This window comes from Cavia porcellus, unplaced genomic scaffold (genome assembly GCF_034190915.1).
Source record: "Cavia porcellus strain 051 isolate PalLab524CR breed Dunkin Hartley unplaced genomic scaffold, mCavPor4.1 scaffold_4, whole genome shotgun sequence".
NCBI lineage: Eukaryota > Metazoa > Chordata > Mammalia > Rodentia > Caviidae > Cavia > Cavia porcellus.
Window position 1 is genome coordinate 70,073,555 of NW_026947487.1, and position 23,918 is coordinate 70,097,472.

General features: G+C 37.7%; 1 protein-coding gene and 1 pseudogene across 1 annotated transcript in view; both read left to right on the top strand.

Moving 5' to 3' along the window:
- The window catches only part of LOC100717137 (broad substrate specificity ATP-binding cassette transporter ABCG2-like), a 73,837-nt gene extending 71,083 nt beyond the window's left edge, over positions 1-2,754 (top strand). The window contains exons 15-16 of the mRNA XM_063247249.1: positions 547-632; positions 2,546-2,754. Coding sequence (XP_063103319.1) covers positions 547-632; positions 2,546-2,693 — 234 coding nt within the window. The 3' untranslated portion in view covers positions 2,694-2,754. The remainder of the gene's footprint in view (positions 1-546; positions 633-2,545) is intronic.
- LOC106027768 (thyroid hormone receptor-associated protein 3-like) overlaps positions 1-23,918 on the top strand; it is a 286,224-nt pseudogene that overhangs the window by 245,697 nt on the left and 16,609 nt on the right.

Below are 23,918 nucleotides of genomic sequence, written 5' to 3' on the forward strand. Positions count from 1 at the left end.
GGGAATAACAACAGTTAATAGACTGCGTATCCTAATCTTAGAAAAATAGCCAAAACATCACTCAGTAAAATTCATAGAAAAAAAGATTCTTACAATGAAGAAATAAGTAGCTAAAAGCACAAAACTTTCTTTTCAACAAACTAAATGAAACTTCTCATGTAAGTGTGTTTCCACTCCCATAATTCCAACTTGTTTTTAAAAAATAAAGAACAAAAATTGTTGCCATAAATCAATACTTTTCATTGAACATCACTGTTATGAAATTTAGTAATTTTGAGGTTATAATTCAACAGAGAAAACGGAAGAGCTACAATCTCAGCTAATGTATCCAGTGTTCTCCTTTGCAACTTGAAACTGACACTTCAACCCTTAGACCACTTCAGTACCAAGAAAAATAAGCCTAGTTCCTTCGCTGCGACAAGGACAGTGAATCTGAAACTTAGCGTGTTTTCAGAAAGAAAAAAATGGGAATATTGAACTAAATGTATTAGAAAATTTTTAAAATTTCCAAGCATTTACTTTGCTCTATATTCCATTGTGTTTTAGGCTTTGCAGCACAATGAATTTTGGGGGCAAAACTTCTGTACAGGACACAGTGAAACAGGGTTCAGTGGCTGTTCCAATTATGTAATGTAAGTCAATGTTCAGGGTCATGATAGATTTGCTCCTTTCTTTGATGCCATGGATAAAGGCTTTTGGGCTTATAGTTGGTATAAGACATTTCTATCAACAAATCATTCTGTACCTAACTTATCCCATGTGTAAGTGAATCAGTCGGCACTAATGTATGTGAATATGCCACACAACTCTTGTGTTCTTCTGCAGTAAACATTATGTTTATGGCAGACAAATGGTTGTGTTATACTTTTGAAATTGTTTTGATGGTTGGTTTAAATTTTTTTCTTTGAGGATATTTGTGTTTGAAATGGGCTGCTTCGATAATGAATCAAGGATTTAGAGTCCCTAACATTTCTGACTCCTGAGCAATAGCAGGAGCTAAAAGAACAACAACAGCATACAAGGAGTAAATGTAATCCAGCTATGATCCTAGCAACCCTCTTTACCTGGGGCATTGGAAGACTTGATGAAATAACAATCTACCCAGTTGAGTGTGCCTCTGTGTGTAAATATTTATAAAATTCATCCTCTAAGGAAAGAGCATGTATCTCAACAGACAGAAGTAAGTCTCATTTCTGCATAATGATATTAAAATATAGGTACAGTTTTCATAAAGTTAGAAGATCCTTTTGTGAAATTTTAATGACACTTTCCTTGTCCATGTTTGTTGTTATTATTTGATTATCGTACATACATTTATGTGAGAAGAGAATATTTCGTTTTGTTTCCTGGTGTCTTCCAATGTTGAGGCGAGGGGAATCGCACTAGTTGTGTCTATACGCTGTTGCTTTTCCTATAACTCCTGTTATCGCGTACAGGCTGGGCTCACAGGGAAACAGAGACTATATGTTATTGCTTAACTATCAGAACAACCCATTTCAAACTGAAATGTACTGAAGAGAAGTCATATTGTAATTCACATAATGTACAAATAATTCTTAGAATTGAAAGAAATTTTAAAATAAATTATTAAGTATAAAAGCTCGCATGAGGAAGTGTTCTCTTTATCCAAAGGATTGCCTTTGATTTGATGCAGATGTGGAAAATTTATAGGAAATATTCACTGCCCACCTTTTGGTCAGGAGGAAGTGGGTAGAAAAAGTGGGACCAGGGAAGGAGGATCTGCCACAGGGTCAAAGAAAAGAGGCTGCAGATGATTTTAGTCCTGTCAAGTTCCAAGAGATGTGGAAGAATGGGAGCAGGCAATAATTCTGGCTCCCATGTACATTTTGAGTACAAAAGCTTTTAAATCCATAGCAGGAAATGTTTATCTTGCTCTTCTCCAGCCACCTAAGATTTGAATTGGATGTTTCGGCCTGCTGGTAATGCCTTGTAGCTGAGAACCTTTGCTGCTCAGCAGTCTTAGCACAAGATCCGATAGAATGTGATCTGAGCAAAACCCTTATTCCTTCCCTGTTGTCCCACTTTTAGGATTCATAACCTGGTTTCTGAATGTATTTTTTTGATCGATTATCAGAATGACAGGGAGCTGTGAGTTTGTTAGCAAGGGCTGTGAATGTCATAGGATAAACCCTCACCGTTTCTCACTAAAAGACAATAAAAAAAACACTTCATAAATATTTCCTTTGAAGAGAACAGTATTACAGATTTGTAAACAAATTAATCAAAGGAGGCTAGAAAAATAGCTACACTCTATAACTGTGGCCAACTTTCTTAAACCTAATCCCATTCATTCTTTAAATGTGCATTATATCTCCTCTCTGCACTGTTTAGCAATTAGATGTCTAGATAGTATCTAGCAAATGTTAATTACTCCTCACTGACTCTCAACTACTATAAATTGAAGTGATAACTATTAATATTTGGAGAACCTATAGGATTCTTTATCAAAGGAATATTGATGATTCAGATTAAGATATAACATATGCTAAAAATGAAGTTATATCCCTTGTGTCTTGCATTTCAGGTGTTCTGGTGAAGAATTCCTGACAATGGCGGGTATTGATCTCTCTACTTGGGGCTTTTGGAAGAATCATGTAGTTTTGGCTCTTGTAACAATTATCTTCTTCACGATGGTGTTCTTAAAATTATTATTCCTTAAAAAACATTTTTAAATTCCCCTTCATATTACTGTGAATTACTTTCATATTAAAAAATCATGATTTATTTCCAGAGTCCAAATGTCTACTTCTGTTTTCTGTCACTTTCCATTACACTGTTGTCAGCAGAAACTACTTTTAATGGAACTATTTATCAAAAGCTGAGTTATTTGAAGTATGGGAAGATCTCAAATGAAACACTAAAAGTATTATACAGTCTTCATTAAGTCATAATCACGGGCAGCAATCTAATGTGTTGAAATGAAAAATTAAAATGGAATTCTAGAAAGCTTTGTAAAAACACTAATATCTTTGATATTATTTTCCACACCTTTCAAATGAATAGGTGGCCTACTAATTCTCCAGTTTGAATGGTCCATGAATCTGTGTTCTACTGTTCTTTGTCTCTCTTTTTCTTTTTTTCATTTATTGTTTTTGTTTGCAGGAGGAGTTAAAAAAATTTGAAGAGTTTTTGCTCCCCTAAACATGAATCATTCAAATAAAATCAACTTAACTAAAGAAATGTAGCAAAGTAAGGGGAAAGCACAACAATACAAGAAGCAATGGTTGGGGGAAGAGAAATGGGTACAATCTAAATAGCACATATGCACAAATGCCATATGATTCAGCTGCTCACGACAGCCTCCTAGGGAGGCAAGCAAAAGAGGATGTTTCCCCCCAAGCATCATAGAACATTTCAATATAAACTTAATATTAAAAAGATAAATATTATTCAAAAATGTGTATAATCCCAAGAAACACCCAGCCATAAGTGTTTTGCAGTTGATTATGGTGTTGCTTTCAATTTACAAAAAGATTAACAAAAAATGTTACATTTTTTTCTCATTTTATACTTGTTAAGATAGGAGAATTCAGAAAAATCTTAGAAAACCAACCAGAAAGTGCCCTCCAGTTTCCACTGCTTTTGCAGAGGATCAGCAACACAAGAAAGTTTGGGACACTGGCGATGCTGCGAGAGAATGGCAGGCCCAACCCAGCAAATGCAAGCGCAGAGTGCACCGAAAGTGCTTAGGAGCAAGTCTGTGTGACACAGAGATGCACAGAAGAGGGGACCACGGGGTGGTCAGAAAGGCCTTAAACTTCTGCTTGCTGTACAAAAGCGGATTGCACAAAGATCCAAGCGGTTTGGTCCCAAACTGTGGTGAACATTTCAATGTTTATTCACATGCTTTGCTTTCTCTTTTAAGAATTAAAGTTGCACAAATTAAATCTTTCTTCCCTTATTACATACACCTTTAAAAAGGGGCCTTTGATGATCAAGTTAGGTTAGAAGAGACTGAAAATCCAATTAGTCCTCTTAGCTCCAAATGACATGAAAATTAAAAGCAAAACTATTGATTTCTAATTGTGAGCAAACCAAAATCAAGCATCGCGCTCTCTCTCTTACCCTAAGCCCCACCCCATACACCAATAAGAAATGAGGAACACAGCTAGAGCCCAACATGTCCTGCTCTGCTGAGAGCTGGCCTGACCCCAGGTTCTATGGTGGCCTCCTCTATCCAGTGGGACACAGCCCAGGAACACTTTCCACTGTAGTAGGCTTCTGCATGGCTGGTGGGGTGGGATGTTCAGAATCTTCTTGAGGACACCCTGTTCAGCTCCTCACCAGCCACCTTCCCAGTGTCTCTTTCCCCTGGACCAGCGTGGCCCCTACTGAGTGGAAGGAAAACAAAGTTATAAATACGTCCTCTTTCCAATCTTATCATCTTCAATCTCCCCTTCTTCCCCACTGAACTTGTGGGCCCATTTGAGGCTGGTACTTGATTTCCAGAACATGAACTGGCACTTACCATGGGGAAGGCTCCTTGGTCCCAGCGCTGGCTCACCCACTTATCACTGCCTTTAATTTCTGGGTCATCATGCAAGTACTACTTTGCTTCTGGGCATGGATTCCGGATCCCATTCCTCTTCCAAGTTTGTTCTTTGAAGATCATTGTTAGTTCTGTCATTGCTACCAGAGTAGTGGTCTCTACCCTAGCCTCTTTCTCTGGCTCAAAATTGAAAGCTTCTTCTCTCTCCTCTGTCTCTTCACAATACTCTTCACTTTTGTAGTACTGACATGACTGAGAGGCAGAGGAAGAGGAAGAGGAAGAACAGGAAGAGGAAGAGGAAGCTTGACTGGTCTTGTGCTCTCCTATGCTTCTTCTGCTTCTTTGATTCTTTATGCGTTTTCTCTGCTTTCTCAGTTGACCTTTCCCTGAATGGCTTACATCATGGGAATTATTGAGTCTCTTGATTTACTTTATTTAAGATCCCTTAAAAAAATAAGATTCCTTATTTTTTATGACAGTCAGTATTAAGGCAGAGATCAACAGGATCACCTTTGTATTTTCCCTCAGCCTTATGTTTATGTTCCTAAGGACTTTTCATTTTGTCATGAGCCAAACCATGTTTTCTGAATGTAGTGGGGGAAATATCTATTGTTTTGTGTATCTCTGAGCTTTTCTTATTTTTAGCTGCCTCCTGTTCAGCTCCCCTTTAGGTATTTAGTAAAATATCCATGAAGTGTCATTCTAGAGGATCCAGTGATGTTCTTTAACATGGTGAATGAATGATGGTCACTATATGCTGAGCAAATAATTCTGAAGGGCTACACTGAGACTGAGCTGACTGTATGTGCTGGAAAATGAAATGAAACTCCTGTTCCTTTTTGTTGCTAAAACTTGATAACAACAAAGCTTGTGTTCCTTGGCCAATAAGCCACTGGTTCATGTGAGGTCCTTGTTGAATGAGTCCTTCCAAATATTGACCTGGGCCTCTCTAGTAATGGAAAACGGACTTTCTTGAGGAAAATTCTCCTTTGTCTCCCAGCTTTTCACGGCTCTCAAAAGTCTTCCTGTGGGAAGTTGATGAGTTTTTCTCTTGAGTTGCTTTGTAAGAAGTCTCTCAAATACTTTTCTCCAGAACAAATCCCCTGTGCCCGCTTTTGGCTCTCTAGGCCTCTCCTCACTCTTCCTTTTTAAATCCCTCTGTGAAAGACAGTCTCCTCCCAAGCTCTTCCGCTTTGTTCTGCTTTTTCTTCCCTGCATACACCAGCCTTTCCCAATTGCCTGACTTCCCCTTCTCCTGGCTTTAATTTACACCAGCTATGACATTAGATATAAATTTGGGTTCAACATCACACTCAGATTCTTTCCTACCCTTAGTTTTCTCCCTTTCTTGGTCACTTATCTCTACCTTATAGAAGTCTGCCATCTTCTCAGAGACATCAGGGAGCTTATACCTTTGGGATGACTGAATGCCCCCAAAGGGCTTCTCAGTATCAGTCTTAGAAGCAAATGGTTTTGCATCAGCCTCAGAAGCCTCCTTTCTCCTTTGTCTTTATCATAATTTATCTGTTTCTACACAGCAAAGGAAGCAATCAACTGAATAAAAAGACAGTATACATGGTGGGAAATACTTTTGCCATTTATTCCATATACAGGGGACTAATATCTAGACTACATAAAAACATGAGCAAATTAGACCCAATCCAAAGTTGGTTAGTGAAATGAAGACCCTTCATTAAAGAGGAAAAAGAAGGAGGACAGCAAAGAGAAGTTGCAACAGGTGTTGAAGGAGGACAAAACTTGAAATATTCAACATTACTCGCCACTACACAAATTTAAACTAAAGAGTAGAAGTACCTGGTTTTTTCTTAGTTGGTGGCCAGAAAAACCCAGGAGTAACTAGTTGCACTAGTTCTGCTGTGTTTTCTAGAGATTGCAACTGGCATCTTCTTTAAAGGGTCCTGAATGTTCTTAAAGTAAACTCAGATAGATCTGAGAAGTGAGAGGAATGTTCTACATGGGGCACTTGATACTCTGTCATGTGCTGGGTGCCTCCACTTTTAGCTGAAGACATGAGCTGAGATCATCCTGAGAGCACTCACATCACGCCTGTGCCATGTGTGTCTCCATGTTATGCTCCCAGGTTTCTTCACAGTGGAAAGAATCTCAGCTTGGGTGCAGAAGGAGACTGGAAATGCTGGGGTTAATGCTTCAAAAGAACCCTTTTGAAAGGAACAAAGGCAAAAAGTCCTAGATTTACATTTTTATGACAGTCATAGGATGCATTTATTTTTGCTGTCTAAAGAGACTGAGCCGCTGTTACCTGAAGAGGCAAATTTAGCAATTCTTGTGGCATGTTAGAATTTCCTTCTTTGCACTATTTCTGATCTTCATTTCCTAGTATAGCCTTCCAGATAAACTATCTGACCCGAATCTTTCTCTAGTGTCCTTTATTTTATAGAAACACGAACTGAAACACATTCCTATTGAAGCAGATACAATACTGTATAATCTACTAAGCCACTTCACTGCAATGTTCTTATTTACAGAGACCTTTACAAGTAACCTAATCAATCAACACAGATTCAGAGTTACTACAGAAACTCAACAAACGTGCAGAGTAAGATTATTTTATGAAAACAGTGATATTCCTGTATAATCATGAGGTCCAGCTAAAATCTTCTGAAAGATATGATTATGTGTATCAAAGCAACCAACCATAAAATACTAATGAAATCATAGTTGCAATAAAATTCTTTATATTAATGAATGTATGAGATTTTTTATTTTAAAGAGAAATAAACAAAAATAGCAATAAACAGTTTCAAAACAGGCAAGTAGGAGAGTAACAATAATTAGTACATTATATACAGTTGTATTCACAATAGCTCTTTACAGTACAAGATATAGATATAATGAAATATTGTCCAAAGCAGTGTTTTCACAAAGGTTTCTTTTCAATGAACTATGAGAAACTAGCTTTGTAGCTATCTTGTTTTATATATATATATATATATATATATATATATATATAATTTTATTTTTTCCTTTCCTTCCTTTCTCTGTTCTCTCATGATGGTTTTAATTTTCTTTTCTACAGGTTTTTCACTATTCACAATACCCATTTTCAATTTTGAATCTTATTTATTCTTTCAGTTTCTCACAGGAACAAGACAATTTAGGATTTAATTTATTACCCTGGTGAGTATGATCTTCAGTTGCATCCATTTTCCTATATGTCTGAGGTTATCTTTGTTTTTTATTTTAAAGAGAATCAAACAAACCAATCAAAACCAAAGCAAAACAAGAGAAAACAAAGTGTATCAGATAAGAACAATGAAAGCAACACAGAGCTTCAAAACATGTCATTGTGTCTCTTGTTTTCTTTCAAATAGTCATCTATACTTTCACAGACAATATATTCAAACAAAACATAATAGTATAAAACCATTCAAAACAAAAGAATGAAAGCATTCTGGGCCTTCAAAACCAGGCAATAGGAAATCAACAATGGTCTATTGTTTTCTACAAAATAGCTGTTGATAGCTTCACACTTATTAAAATGAAATAATAGAAAACAGACTAAAACTAATCAAAACAGAGATCAAAAGCATTTTAAGACTTCCAAACAAGATGATAGGAAATCAGCAATAGTTACCACAGTGTCTTATCTTCTTCGAAGCAGCTGTTCTTACTATCATATGTAATAAAATAACTCATAAACTGTTTAGGAGAAATTCAAGGCATATATAAGCATATACATATACACGTATCCTTTGTGTACTTGAGGGGAAAACAAACAAACAAACAAAATACAGCAACAAAAACAAAGACACAAATAAATGACAATACCAAAGAGCCCAAAGCAGTGACAATATAGGTTTTCAAAACAAGGTGGTAAGACAATAACAAAGGTTGTTATTTTGCATAGTTATCATCAAAAGATTTACTCAGATTACGAGATATAAACATGCAAAATTGTTTTAATCCTATGAAAGCTAACTATTTTGTTCCAAGAGCTAATAGAATTAGTTGAATCATCTTAGCTATTTTAAGTATATATATATAAATTTATGTCTTTTTTATTTTCTCTTCTTTCTTTTGTCCTTTTTCCTAATTTTCCCCTTTGAGCAGTTTCTTACCCTTTCACAAAATTTATTAAAGATTTTTGTTTCTTATTTATTCTTTCAGGTCTTTTTTCAAAACTTTATTTAAGGAGAAAAAAGAAAAAAAAACAGAAAAAGGGTACAAGTTATACAGACTTTCAGAAAAAATAAACAGTAGGAAATCACTCGTTAATTACATATTGTCATCTTATAAATAGTTGTCGAAATTAAAAATTAAAGCATATAGAGGGGACTTTCAAACAGTGAGGCTGCAAACAGTTTTGTTCAATGATCCAACAAAACTCAGTAATATGGTTATCTATCTTATACACTTAAATATATATGCAGGTATATCTTTTAGAGAACTTTCTTTTCCTTCCTTTTGTACAATGACAATTACACATTTTGGGTTTTATTACTCCCATAGTTCTTATTACTTTTTTTTTGAAGAAAGTAAAACCAAATGTGACATACCAGACAGAGTCAGTCAAATCAAAAGGATGGAAATAATAGATAATGTAAAAACAAAATACAAGGTGATCAGCAATGGTTACCATACTGCCTCTTGCTCTTAAGAAGAATTGCCTAAATCATCAGTTATAATAAAACTGAACAAAACAATAAAGAATAAGATCAATAAAACCAAAATATTGGAGACATTAGAGGACTTCAAAAGAAGATAATAGTCAACCAGAATGGGCATCACAATGAATCCTATTGTCTTCATAGTTGCCTATACTTTCAAACTTGGTAGTATCAAGCATAACAGAATAGAGGAAAATCAGTCAAAACAAGATGGTGAGAGCAATACAGAGTTTCAAGTCAAGTTAATAGGAAATCAAAGTAGGTTACTATACTATATTCTGCTATTTTTTATTTATTTTTTCCTTAATTAAAAGGAAAAAAATGAAAAAGTAGATAATAAAAAGGGGATTGAGATAAAAAAGAGGGCATAACAACAAAACAGTGCAGGTCAAAATGTAGCCATTTAAGCAAAATAGTGTTTCACCACAAGATAATCTTGACATAATAGTAGTTACTATAGTGTCTCTTCCCTTAAAATCTTTGGTATAACTTCGTATACTGTAGCATCAAACGTATCAAGACAATGTAAAACCATTCAAGAGAATGACAGTATTACAGGATATTTAGAATCAACTAACAGAAAATAAACAATGGTTTCTGTGTAATCTCCTTGTCTATAAAATTTTTTGTTTATACTATTACATATAATAAAATCCAATAAGATACAACACATTAAAACCGATGGAGACAGAACAAAAGCTTGATGGGACTTCAAAACAAGAGGATATTAAATCATCACTACCTATTATGATGTCTTGTTTTCTCCAAAATGGCTGTTCCTAACATTCAACCTTCTCTGCCTCATTTCTGTTGAGCTCTTTTTCTGTCATTAGTTGTCAGTTTGTCCTTTTCATTTCCCTTTCTGCTCCATTCATTGTGGTCACTCTGCCACGGTCTCTGGAATCTTGGTATTTTTCATTTTTAGAATATCCTGCAGTAATCTCTGTAGAGGTGAATTGGTGGTTGCAAATTTCCCTAGTTCCTCTTTATCCTGGAAGCACCTTGTTTTTCCATCAATTTCTAGGGACAGTTGTGCAGGATATATCAGTCTTGGCTGGAGGTTATTATCTTTCAAAGCTTGATTTATTTCCACCCACACTCTTTGTGATATGATGGTTTGTGCCAAGAAGTCTGCTGTAATTTTGATGGGTGTTCCCTTGTAAGTGATCTGTTTCTTGTCTTTGAGGGCTTTTAATATTCTGTTCTTATATTGGATTTCTAGAATTTTGATTATTATATGCCTGGGTGTAGCTCTGTTTGGGTTGTAGGTGGCTAGGGTCCTGTATGCCTCATAAATCTGAGTATCTTTACCTTTTGCCAAATTAGGGAAATTCTCTTGGATTATTTCTGTGAATAGCTTTTGTAGTTCATTTGTTTGAGGCCCTACTTCTTCTTTTATGTTATAGATCTCTTAAGTTATAGATCCTCTTATCATCTTCTAGTCTTTGTATTATTGCTGTTTGTTTTCTTGTTATTTTTAAGAAATTTTTCATTTCATGTTCCCACCTTACAATCTGTCCTCCAGTTCTGCTAATCTATCCTTAGTTTCTTTCAAGCTGTTATGCCAGCTTTTCAATAGAGTTCTTAGTTTCCTGGTAATCTCTTTGAACCTGCTTCACGTATTCTATGTTTTCTCTATTTTCTCCATCAAAGAATTCTCCCCTTTTTTTCTGTTCTTCCATTCCACCATCTGTTTTTTCTTGGGTGGTGCTTAGCATTTCTCTAACTATTCTACTTATTTCTTGCTTTATTTCATTAAATACTTCATTTTTGAACTCCTCCACGAGGCTCTGGAGATACCGCTTTATGTCTATAAGTGCCATGTTTGATATTGCATGTTTTCTGTCTTCATTCTCTTTTGCATTTAGCTTTCCTGCATCAGTGTTCCCAGGATTGGGGACTGAGGACCCTTTCTTCTTGTTCCCTTTTCCCATACTTTTTGTTCCTTCCATACAAGCGTATGCAGGAGGCCCAGTTTTTTTTCTCTTTGTCTGTTATAGTTTGTTTGAATCTGCCAGCTAGGTGTTCCCGCCACTGCAGTGCACCAGGGAGACACAGACCTGGGCAGCCCCCTCTGGGCCCGCCCCTCCAGGTCAACCTACTGAATGCTTCACTGCTAGGGTGCACCACCAGGTGCAGGGACCCGATTTGGGCTAGCCTACTGGATCTTAGTCTGCGGCATCACCAGGCCAAGCGCTCCCCAGCACTCCTGCTTGAGAGGGGAATATGCGACTAAAGTCACTGCAGGGCCCTGTTCTGGCTAGTCTGCTCATTCCCAGAATGTCCTGTTTGGAGCCTCCTAGAGTCCCCATTTCTCTCAATCACTGCAGATCGATGCAGGGCTCCCTGCCAGTCCTGCTCTCAACACCGTTTGGTTCGCTGATTCGAGCTCTCAGAGCTTTTGCACATCTCTCTCCCTGCCGTGTGGATTGGGACACAGTATCGGTAGCAGGAAATTCAAATCATGGCTTCCAATGGTGCGGGATCCAGCTTCCACACTGAGATTTTATCTGTTCCTGTTATAGTATCAGGATTGCATTTCCAGTTGGTTTCTCTCAGCTTAGTTTGTTCCTGGGTTGGCAGAGTACATCTGCCCTCACATAGGACTCCTCACACAGCACCGCTCCTGGATTCTAAACTGGTAATCTCAGAGACCCTCTGTGGTTGCTGATATTTGTCCACCATGTTCTCCCAGAAGTGTCTTTCAGGTTTTTTACACTAGGGAGACAATATGATATTTATGCACATGTGTTTGATTTATTTCACTTATGAGTATGATCTCATCACATCCATTTGCCTAAAAAAGCCTCAATGTGATCCTGATTTGTAGCTGAGTAGTACTCCATTGTAAAAAATGACACATCTTTTCATCCATTCCTCAGTTGATGGGTACTTAGTTGTTTCCAAGACTTAGCTATTACAAATTGTCTTGCTGTAAACATGGCTGCACTGACACCACAGCTGCCCCACCAGGAGGAGAGAGATGGGCCCAGCCACAGGAACTTGCTCTGGCCTTACCTCTGACCTTCTTTAGGCCTAGAGAGCAGCAGCACTACTGCCACCGCTTGGAGGAGGGTGCAGCACGGCTAAAGTGGTTTGAGATCTACCTCAGCCACAGGGGTGGCCCTCTATGAGCCCAGGGAGCTTTGACATCAAAGGAGGTGGATGGCTACACAACATCCAACCCCCAGGAGAGTATGAGATCCTTGCTGTGGGGGGTTAGGAGCCCACTGGGCTTGTGGCCACACTAGATTTGGCTTAGCGGGATTTGAGCTTGCCTGGACCATGCTGGATGGCCTTCTTTCCATCAGTGGAGCTTTGCTGCCAGAGGGGCAAGCTGTGCAGCTTGAGGAGACTTTAGGCCTACATGACAGGGACCTGGCAACCTTCTTTTAATCCAGGGGCCTTGCTGCCCAAGGAGGGAGCTAGGCTACCTGAAGAGTCCCAGGAGCCCAGGACATAGGAGACAAATTCCAACACACCCAGGGGAAGCTTTGGAACAACACTTGAAACATGGAATATAGGAAAATGACAAAACAAAAGACCAAAATGCAATCTCAAACATCCAGCCCATCCCAAGAAAGCCTAGGAGCCTTGAACATAGAAGAAAATACATGCCATATGCCTGAAATATCTGAAATAATAGCAACCAAAATAAAGAAACAACTCTGGGAAGCTTTAAAGGAATTCAAACTAGAAATAATTTCCCAGATAAAAGAATAAATGATAAAAGAAATTAAGGAGATGCTGAACATATCTAAAGAAGACATAATTAAAAACTTGGAGGAACTAAGCAAAAAGATAGAACCCTGGATGAACAATATAAGAAACAAACAGAGACTGGCCTCTCTGCATGTCTGGAGGACTCTGGATTTCTGCGCCCAGTCTGCTGGAGTTCCCTCAGGCTTCCAGGTGCAGTGAAGGGGAGAGGTGGGTTTGAGGCTTCCACATCAGCCTCCCCATTCCCGGCTTCATTTGGAGACCTGCTGAGCTCCCGATAGGTGGGCTGGCCCACACTACCAGCCTAGCCCAGCCTGTTTAGCTGCCGCGCCTGGCCATAGGTCTGCAGAGGAGGAGCTGGGCAGATCTGGGGTGCCCTCACTGGCCTCTCTGCGTGTCTGGAGGACTCTGGATTTCTGCGCCCAGACTGCTGGAGTTCCCTCAGGCTTCCAGGTGCAGTGAAGGAGAGAGGTGGGTTTGAGGCTTCCACATCAGCCTCCCCATTCCCGGCTTCATTTGGAGACCTGCTGAGCTCCCGATAGGTGGGCTGGCCCACACTACCAGCCTAGCCCAGCCTGTTTAGCTGCCGCGCCTGGCCATAGGTCTGCAGAGGAGGAGCTGGGCAGAACTGGGGTGCCCTCACTGGCCTCTCTGCGTGTCTGGAGGACTCTGGATTTCTGCGCCCAGACTGCTGGAGTTCCCTCAGGCTTCCAGGTGCAGTGAAGGAGAAAGGTGGGTTTGAGGCTTCCACATCAGCCTCCCCATTCCCGGCTTCATTTGGAGACCTGCTGAGCTCCCGATAGGTGGGCTGGCCCACACTACCAGCCTAGCCCAGCCTGTTTAGCTGCCGCGCCTGGCCATAGGTCTGCAGAGGAGGAGCTGGGCAGATCTGGGGTGCCCTCACCGGCCTCTCTGCGTGTCTGGAGGACTGTGGATATCTCTGCAACCAGTGAGGGTCCACAGGTTCCTAAAGCACTGTGGCCTGTGGTGAGTACCCTAACCCGGCTGCGATTGAAGAACTGTGGAGCTTCCAAGGGGCAGGTGGGCGCACAGTGTCCCTGAGGCCCAGCTTGTCTGGAACTGTGGAGTTCTGAGCAGGCAGAGGAGGGCCACTGGTTCTGTAGGCCTAATGGCTTGGAGTAGCGCGGCGCCAGAGTCCCAGTAGCTCCAAACATAGTAGGGGATTTTCAACAGATCCTGAGGAAGCTTTCAAATAACACTTGAAACACAGAAATATAGGAAAATGACAACACTAAAGACCAAATTACAACCTCAAACCTCCAGCCCATCTCAAGAAACCCTAGGAGCGATGTATATAGAAGAAAATATATCCCATCCACCTCATATATCGGACACAATAGCCACTGAAATTGACAAGCAACTCCAGGAAGCTTTAAAGAAATTCAAACTCGAAATAATCTCCCAGATAAAAGAAGAAATGATAAAAGAAATGAAAGAGATTCTAAATATATCTAAAGAAAACACAGATAAAAAATTGGAGGAACTAAACAAAAAGATAGAATCCCTAGACGAGCAATATAAGAAACAAACAGAATACATAATGCAGATGCACAGAGATATACAGGAAATAAAAAACTCCACTGAAAGTTGTAAAAACCGCCTTAATGAAAGTGAAGGTAGAATTTCAGACCTTGAAGACAGGATTGCAGCTAGTGAACAGGAAAGGAAAGATCTTTTGAAAATAACAAGGAACCAGGAAACAACAATTCAACAACTGCAAGACAATGCAAAGAAGAATAACATAAGAATGATAGGGATTAATCAAAGAGAGGGAGACAACATGAAGGATGTCAGGAGAATATTTAGAGAAGTAATAGCTGAAAATTTCCCAAGCATGAGATCAGAAACTGACATCAGGATCAGTGAAGCATATAGAACTCCAAACAGTCATAACCAAAATAAAACTACACCCAGACATATAATAGTCACCATCCCAGAAATCCAACACAAGAATAGATTATTAAAAGCTGTCAGAGAGAAAAGACAAATCACTTATAAAGGAAAACCTATCAGAATCACAGCAGACTTCTCAGCACAAACGATAAAGTCAAGAAGAGCATGGAGTGAAGTATTCCAGATCCTAAAGCAAAATGATTTCCAACCAAGACTGATATATCCTGCAAAACTATCATTCAAAATAGATGCAATATGATACTTCCATGACAAAGAACAGCTGAAGAACTTCATGAACACCAAACCAACCCTGCAAAAAATATTGAAAGACAGTTTAGATATACAAAGGAAAAAACCACTAAGCAAAGCAAATAATTAAACAGAACCGAAAGATAAAGATGCAACAGCAGAGAGATAACATTCCTACAATTAACCAGCACTTAACAGTAATAACCATTAATGTAAATGGTCTGAATGCACCAATCAAAAGAAACAGACTAGCAGAATGGATCAAGAAACAAAATCCAACCATATGCTGTTTACAGGAAACCCATCTAACCCAGAAAGATACTCACAGACTGAAAGTCAAAGGATGGAAAACAATTCTTCATGCAGCAGGAATCCAAAAAAAGGCAGGAGTAGCCATTCTGTTTGCAGACAACGTGAACTTTAAACCAACAATGACCATAAAGGACAAAGAAGGTCACTACATACTCGTAAGGAGAAAACTCCAAGAGGAAGAGATAACTATCTTAAATATATACGCACCAAACTCCAGAGCACCCAGTTATATAAAACAATTATTAACAGAAATGAAAACTCAAATTATCAGTAACACAATTGTAACAGGAGACCTTAATACACCACTGACACCAAGGGACAGATCAACCAGACAGAAAATGAGCAAAGAAATAACAGAACTGAATCACACCTGTGAACAAATGGGTTTGATAGACATATACAGAATGTTCCACCCAACAACATCAGAATACACATTCTTCTCAGCAGTACATGGATCATTTTCTAAAATAGACCATATATTAGCTCACAGAACATATTTAAGCAAATGCAAAAGAGTTGAAATCATCCCTTGCATATTATCGGATCATAGCGCTCTGAAATTAGAAATTAATGACAAAGGATACTGCAAAAATTCCGCAAACACATGGAGACTAAATAACACACTCTTGAGTAATCAGTGGGTCACAGAAGAAATTAAAGAAGAAATTAAACAATACCTAAAAGAAAATGAAAATGCAGATACAACTTACCGGAATCTGTGGGATGCAATGAAAGCCGTTCTGAGCGGAAAATTTATTGCACTGAGTTCCCACATCAGGAAAACAGAACGAATACAAATAAATAACTTGATGCTACACCTCAAACAGCTAGAAAAAGAAGAGCAAGTCAAGCCCAAAGCCAAAAGAAGCAAGGAAATTATAAAAATCAGAGCAGAAATCAATGCAATAGAGACTAAGAAAACAATCCAAAGAATCAACGAATCAAAGAGTTGGTTCTTTGAAAGAATAAATAAAATCGATAAGCCCCTAGCCAACCTTATTAAAAAAAGGGAAGAAAAAGCTCAAATTCATGCAATAAGAAATGAAAAAGGAGAAATCACTACAGACCCAATAGAAATACAGAGGATCATCAACACCTATTTCGAAAACCTCTACTCTCAAAAGTTTGATAACACAGAAGAAATAGACAGATTCTTAGAAGCATATGAAGTACCAAAGCTAGATCAAGAGGATATAAAACTGTTGAATAACCCAATCTCTGCTAATGAAATTGAGAATGTAATTGGGTCCTTGCCCACCAAGAAGAGCCCAGGCCCAGATGGATTCACTGCAGAATTCTACAAGAAATATAAAGAAGACCTAATGCTGACACTCCTCAAACTATTCAATGAAATTGAAAGGGAAGCAATCCTTCCTAAGTCATTCCTGGAAGCAAATATTACTCTAGTACCAAAACCTGAGAAAGACCCAACTATAAAAGAGAACTATAGACCCATCTCCCTAATGAACACAGATGCAAAAATCCTCAATAAAATATTGGCAAATAGGATCCAGCAAATCATCAAGAAGATTATACACCATGACCAGGTGGGATTCATCCCAGGAATGCAAGGATGGTTCAACATACGCAAATCAATAAATGTAATCCACCATATCAATAAAGCCAAAAATAAGAATCACATGATCATCTCTATAGATGCAGAAAAAGCCTTCGATAAGGTCCAACACTTATTCATGATAAGAACTTTACAGAAAATTGGAATAAATGGTCTTTACCTCAATATAATAAAGGCCATTTATGACAAACCAACAGCCAGCATCATACTAAATGGCCAAAAATTGAAAGCCTTTACTTTAAAATAGGGTACAAGACAAGGATGTCCTTTATCACCACTCCTATTTAATATAGTACTGGAAGTACTAGCCAGAGCAATTAGGTAAGAAAGAGAAATAAAAGGGGTAAAGATAGGAAAAGAAGAAGTTAAATTATCATTGTTTGCAGATGACATGATACTCTACATAGAAGACCCCCTAAACTCCATTGAAATACTCTTAGATACAATAAATAAATTCAGTAATGTGGCTGGATACAAAATCAATACTCAGAAATCAATAGCATTCCTATACACGAACAACAAAATTACAGAGAGGGAAATAAGAGAAACTGGACTATTCACATTAGCAAGCAAAAAAATGAAATATTTAGGAATTACTCTTACGAAAGAAGTGAAAGACTTATACAGTGAAAATTATAATACACTGAAAAAGGAAATTGAAGATGATCTCAGAAAATGGAAAGACATCCCTTGCTCATGGATAGGAAGAACAAACATTGTGAAAATGGCCATTCTCCCAAAACTCTTATACAGATTCAATGCAATCCCAATAGAAATACCATCAACATACCTTATAGATCTAGAGAAATCACTCCTAAATTTCATCTGGAACCAGAAGAGACCTAGAATCGCAAAGGCAATTCTAAGCAGCAAAGACAAAGCAGGAGGCATCACAATCCCTGACTTGAAGTTATACTACAAAGCAACAGTAGTAAAATCAACATGGTATTGGAATCAAAACAGAGCTGAAGATCAGTGGAATAGATTAGAAGATACAACCACAACTACGAACACACTCAACCACCTTATTTTTGATAAAGGAGCCAAGCAGGTTCACTGGAAGAACGACAGTCTCTTTAATAAATGGTGCTGGAAAAACTGGCTCTCCATTTGCCGAAAACTAAAGCTAGACCCATGTCTATCACCATGTACTAAATTAAAATCTAAATGAGTCAAAGATCTGAATATTAAAACAGAAACACTAAATCTATTGGAAGACAAAATAGGTAGAAACCTTGGAGACATAGGAGTAGGTAAAGAATTCATGAACAGGACTCAAACCGCACGGGAAATACTTCCCAGAATCAATAACTGGGACCACTTCTTATTAAAAAGTTTCTGCATGTCAAAAGAAATCTCCAGCATAGTGAAAAGAAAACCCACAAACTGGGAAAAGATTTTAGTGAACTCTCTCTCAGACAAGGGCCTCTTGTCTAAAACATACAAAGAATTAAAGAAACTCAGACCTCCGAAATTCAAAGATCCAATCCAAAAATGGGCATCTGAGATGAATATGCAATTCTCAGATGAAGAAATGCAAATGGCAAATAAATACATGAAAAAATGCTCATCATCATTGGTCATTAGAGAAATGCAAATTAAAACCACACTGAGATACCATCTCACTCCTGAAAGAATGGCCAGGATCAAGAAAACCGACAACAAATGCTGGAGAGGCTGTGGGGAAAAAGGAACTCTCCTGCACTGCTGGTGGGAGTGTAGACTGGTACAGCCTTTGTGGAGATCTGTCTGGAGATTTCTCAAAAAGTTGGGACTGGAAATCCCATTTATTCCAGCTATTCCACTTCTAGGCATATTCCCAGAAGAACTGAAAGCATCATACCACAGTGATATATGTGCACCTATGTTTATAGCAGCACAATTTGTAATCGCCAGATCTTGGAAACAACCCAAGTGCCCATCAACTGAGGAATGGATAAAAAAGTTGTGGTATTTCTATACAATGGAGTATTATTCAGCTATAAAGAAGGATCACATTGAGATATTTATCAATAAATGGGCGCAGCTTGAGACCATACTCATAAGTGAAACAAATCAATCTCGCATGTGTGAATACCGAATAGTTTCCCTAATGTAAGTAATGATTCAAATATATAAAAATATGTGGTAATCATGATTCCCCATTAGGTGGCCTTGAAGCCTTATAAAGTTTTCACTCATTAATTAGAAAGGCTTTATTCTGGGCTTCTTGATATGAAAATATTTGAAGCTAGAGTATATGAAGTTTTACCCAAATATTTCAAGGAAAAAGATACTATGGTAACTACTATTAAGTCAGGTTATAAGGTGGTGAAGTACTAGGTTATTGAAACAGTCATGCTGTGACCTCTATTGTTATATTGTTATGTCCTGTTTTATCTCAATCTCCCCCTTATTGTTTCAAAAAAAATTATTTAGTCATTTCTTATGTTTGTCTTAATTAAAGAAAAAATTCAAAAAAATTAGGATATATAAATAGTAACTCTTTTCGATTTCCTATTAACTTGTTTTGAAGTCCTGTAGTACTCCCATGATCTTGTTTTGACTGATTAGACTCTGTTCCATTCTATATGATAGTATCAAGTTTGAAGACATAGGCAACTACTTTGAAGACAATAAGATTCACTAAGATACCCATTCTGGTTTGACTATTGTCTTCTTTGGAAGTCCTGTAATGTTTACAATGCCTAAGTTTTATTGGTCTTGTTCTCTACTGTTTTGTCCAACTTTATAATATCTAATAAGATAGACAATTCTTTTTAAGGAAACAAGGGACAACGTTGATAACCATTGTTGATAAACTTGTACTCTGTTCTACACCATGTGCTATGTCTATCCTTGGTATTGACTGACAGCTTTGTTTTGCCATATTTGACTGTATTCTTCCCCCCCCCAAAGAAAGTAATAAGCACTAAGGAGTAATAAAATCCAAGATGTGTAAATTTCATTGTAAAAAAGAGAGGGAAAAAAAAAAGAAAAAGAGCTCTAACGGATATAACAGCAAGAGTGTTTGGGGGTGTTAAATAGCTGACTTTATCAATGTTTTTGGAACATTGAACACAGCTGTTTGCATTCTCCCTGTTTGAATGTCCACCTTGTGTTCTTTGATACTGTGATTTGAGGAACTATTTTCAAGAAAATAGTGTGTAATCTACTAGCAGGTAATTTCTTACTGTTATGGTTTTTTGTTTTGTTTTGTTTTGTTTTGTTTTGTAGTTCTGTATTGCGTGTACCCTTATGCCGCTTTGGTTTGTTTTGTGTTTTTCTCTTTTTCCTCTTAAATAAAAAAAAAAAAAGAAACAAACAGAATACATAAAGCAGATGCAGAGTTATATACAGGAAACCAAAAATTCCATTCAGAGTTGTAAAAACCTCCTCAATGAATGTGAAGATAGAACTTCAGACATTGAAGACAAAATTGTAGCCAGTGAAAAGGAAGGCAAGATCTTTTAAAAATAACAAGAAATCAGGAAATAACAATTCAACAACTTCAAGATGACACAATGAAAAACAACGTAAGTTTGATAGGGATAAATGAAAAAGAAGGGGACAACATAAAGGATGTCAAGAAGATATTTAGAGAAGTAATAGCTGAAAACATCCCAAACATGAGATTGAAAACTGATATCAGGATAAGTGAAGCATATAGAACTCCAAATAGCCATAACAAAAATAAAACTACACCCAGACATATATAATTACCATCCCAGAAATCCAACAAAAGAATAGAATATTGAAAGCTGTCAGAGAGAAAAGACAGATGATCTATAAAGGAAAATCTATCAGAATCAAAGAAGACTTCTCAGCACAAATAATAAAGTCAAGAAGAGTATGGAGTAAAGTATTTCAGATCCTAAAGAAAAATGATTTCCAACCTAGACTGATGTATCCTGAAAAACTGTCCTTCAGAATTGATGGAGAAATAAGATACTTCCATGACAGGAACAGCTGAAGTACTTCATTATCAGCAAGCCAATTGTGCAAAGAATACTGAAAGACAGTTTAGATACACTTAGGAAAAAACCACTACACAAAGCAGACAATTACACAGAACAGAAATATAAAGATGCAACAGCAGAAAGATAGCATGTCGACTTCCGGGAGAACATGGCGGATATATAGCAGCAGCTTTGGAGACTCTCTGAGAAATTGCATTTGAAATCCAGGAATGGTACCAGACAGGAAGTGCTAGGCAAGGGAGGATATTCTTTGCTGACCCAGGAATGAACTAAATTAAGAGAAACCAACTGGAAACGCAATCCCGGTGATACAGCCAGAACAGATAAGTCTCAGCATGGAAACTGGTCCCTGCACCACTGGAAGCTGTGATTTGAATTTCCAGCAGCCGCTGTTGCATCCTGGTTGGCACGGCAGGGAGAGAAGCATGAAAGCTCTGAGAGTGGGAAGCATTGAATGGAGTTGGGAGCGGGGCTGGCCGGGTGCCTGCATCGACCTGTGGTGAGTGAGCAGACCAGAGACCCTTCCAAAGAGAAGGAGGCTTCAGCGGAGGACATACTCAGACCAGGCAGGCTTCCTGGAACAATAATTGCAGTGACTTTAGTCACATATCCCCCTCTCAAGCAGGGTTGGTGGGGAGTGCCTGGCCTGCGTGATGCCACTGGCTGAGACCCAGTAAGCTAGAACAACCCAGGTCCCAGCAGCCTGGAGCTTCACCCTAGTAGTGAAGCCTTCAGTAGGTTGACCTGGAGGGGCAGGCTCAGCATAGGCTGCCCAACCCGTATCTCCCTGGTGCGCTGCGGTGGGTAGGAACACCTAGCCAGTGCAATTCAAACAGACTGTGGCCAACTGGGAAGGAAACTGGGCCTCCTATATATGCTTGTATAAAAGGAATAAAGAATATGGGAAGAGGGAGCAACAAGAAAGTGTCCTTGGCCCTCAATCCTCAGAAACTTGCAATACCAGACACAGCACCAAGAGAAATAAACCGCTTTCTCCAGAGCCTCATAGATGAGTTCAGGAATGAAGTTATTAATGACCTGAAGCAAGACATAAGCAGAATAGTTAGAGAAATGCTAAGCACCACCCAAGAAAAAACAGATGGTGGAATCGAAGAACAGAAAAAAAGGGAAGAATTCTTTGATGGAGAAAATAGAGAAAACATAGAATACGTGAAGCAGGTTCAAAGAGATTACCAGGAAACTAAAAACTCTATCAAAAACTGGCATAACAGCTTGAAGGAAACTAAGGATACATTATCTGAACTGGAGGGCAGATTTGTAATATGGGAACATAAAATGAAAAACTTCTTAAAAATAACAAAAAAATCAAACAGCAACAATACAAAAAACTAGAAGATAAGAGGATCTATAACTTAAGAATTAAGAACATAAGAGAAGAAGTGGGAACACAAACAAATGGACTACAAAAGCTATTCACAGAAATAATCCAAGAGAATTCCCCTAATTTGGCAAATGGTAAAGAAATTCAGATATATAAGGCATACAGGACTCCAGCCACCTACAACTCAAACAGAGCTACACCAGGCATATAATAATCAAAATTCGAGAAATCCAATATAAGAACAGAATATTAAAAGCCATCAGAGACAAGAAACAGTTCACTCACAAGTAAACACCCACCAGAATTATAGCAGACTTCTCAGCACAAACCATCAAATCACGAAGAGTGTGGGGGGATGGAGCAGAAAATGAAATGAAGAAGACAAACTGACAACAAATGACAGAAAAAGAGCTCAACACAAATGAGGCAGAGAAGATCGGATGGTGGGAACAGCTATTTTGGAGAAAATAAGACATCATAATAGCTAGTACTGATTCAGTATCATTTTGTTTGAAATCCTATCAAACTTGTATTCTTCTGTCTCCATGGTCTTAAAAGGTTGAATCTTATTGAATTTTATATATGTGATAATATAAGCAAAAACTTTTATAGACAAGGAGATTATACAGAAACCATTGTTCACTTTTGGTTAGCTGGTTCTGAATACCCTTTAATAATGTCATTCTCTTGAATGGTTTTATAGTGTCTTGATCTGCTTGGTGCTACAGTATATGAAGTCATACTCAAAGATTTCAAGGAAAGTGACACTATGGTAACTATTTTTATGTCAGGATATCTTGTGGTGAAAAACTAATTTGCTTGGTTATGTTTTGACCTGCGTTGTCATGTTGTTATGCTCTCTTTTATCTCAATCCTCTTTTTTATTTACTTTTTTCTCTTTATCTTTTTAATTAAGGGAAAATAAATAAAAATAGCAGGATACATTATAGTAACCTACTTTGATTTCCTATTAACTTGATTTGAGATCCTGTATTGCCCTCACCATCTTGTTTTGACTGATTTTCCTCTATTTTGCTTTGCTTGATAGTACCAAGTTCGAAAGTATAGGCAAAACTGTGAAGACAATAAGATTCATTATGACACCCATTCTGGTTGACTATTATTTTCTTTTAAAGTCCTGTAATGTCTCCAATGCTTTGGTTTTATTCTTTACTGTTAAGTTTAATTTTATTATAACTCACAATTCTTCTTAAAATACCAAGAGGCAGTATGGTAACCATTGTTGATCACCTTATATTTTGTTTTTACATTATCTATTATGTCCATATTTTGATTTGATTGACTCTGTTCCGATATGTCGCATTTGGTTTTACTCTCTTCAAAAAAAGTAATAAGAACTGTGGGAGTAATAAATCCCAAAATTTGTAATTGTCATTGTACAAAAGAAAAGAAAAAAAAAGTGCCCTAAAGGTTATAACTACATATATGTTTAAGTGTTTAAGATAGATAACCATATTAGTGAATGTTTTGTGGATCATTGAACAAAACTGTTTGCACTCTCACTGTTTGAAAGTCCACTTTATATGTTTCAATTTTATAACTTGAACAACTATTTCTAAGATGAGAATATGCAATCTATTAACTAGTGATTTTTTACTGTTTATTTTTAAAATTTTGTATTACTTGTACCCTTTTTCTCTTTTTTTCTATTTCTTCTTAAATAAAA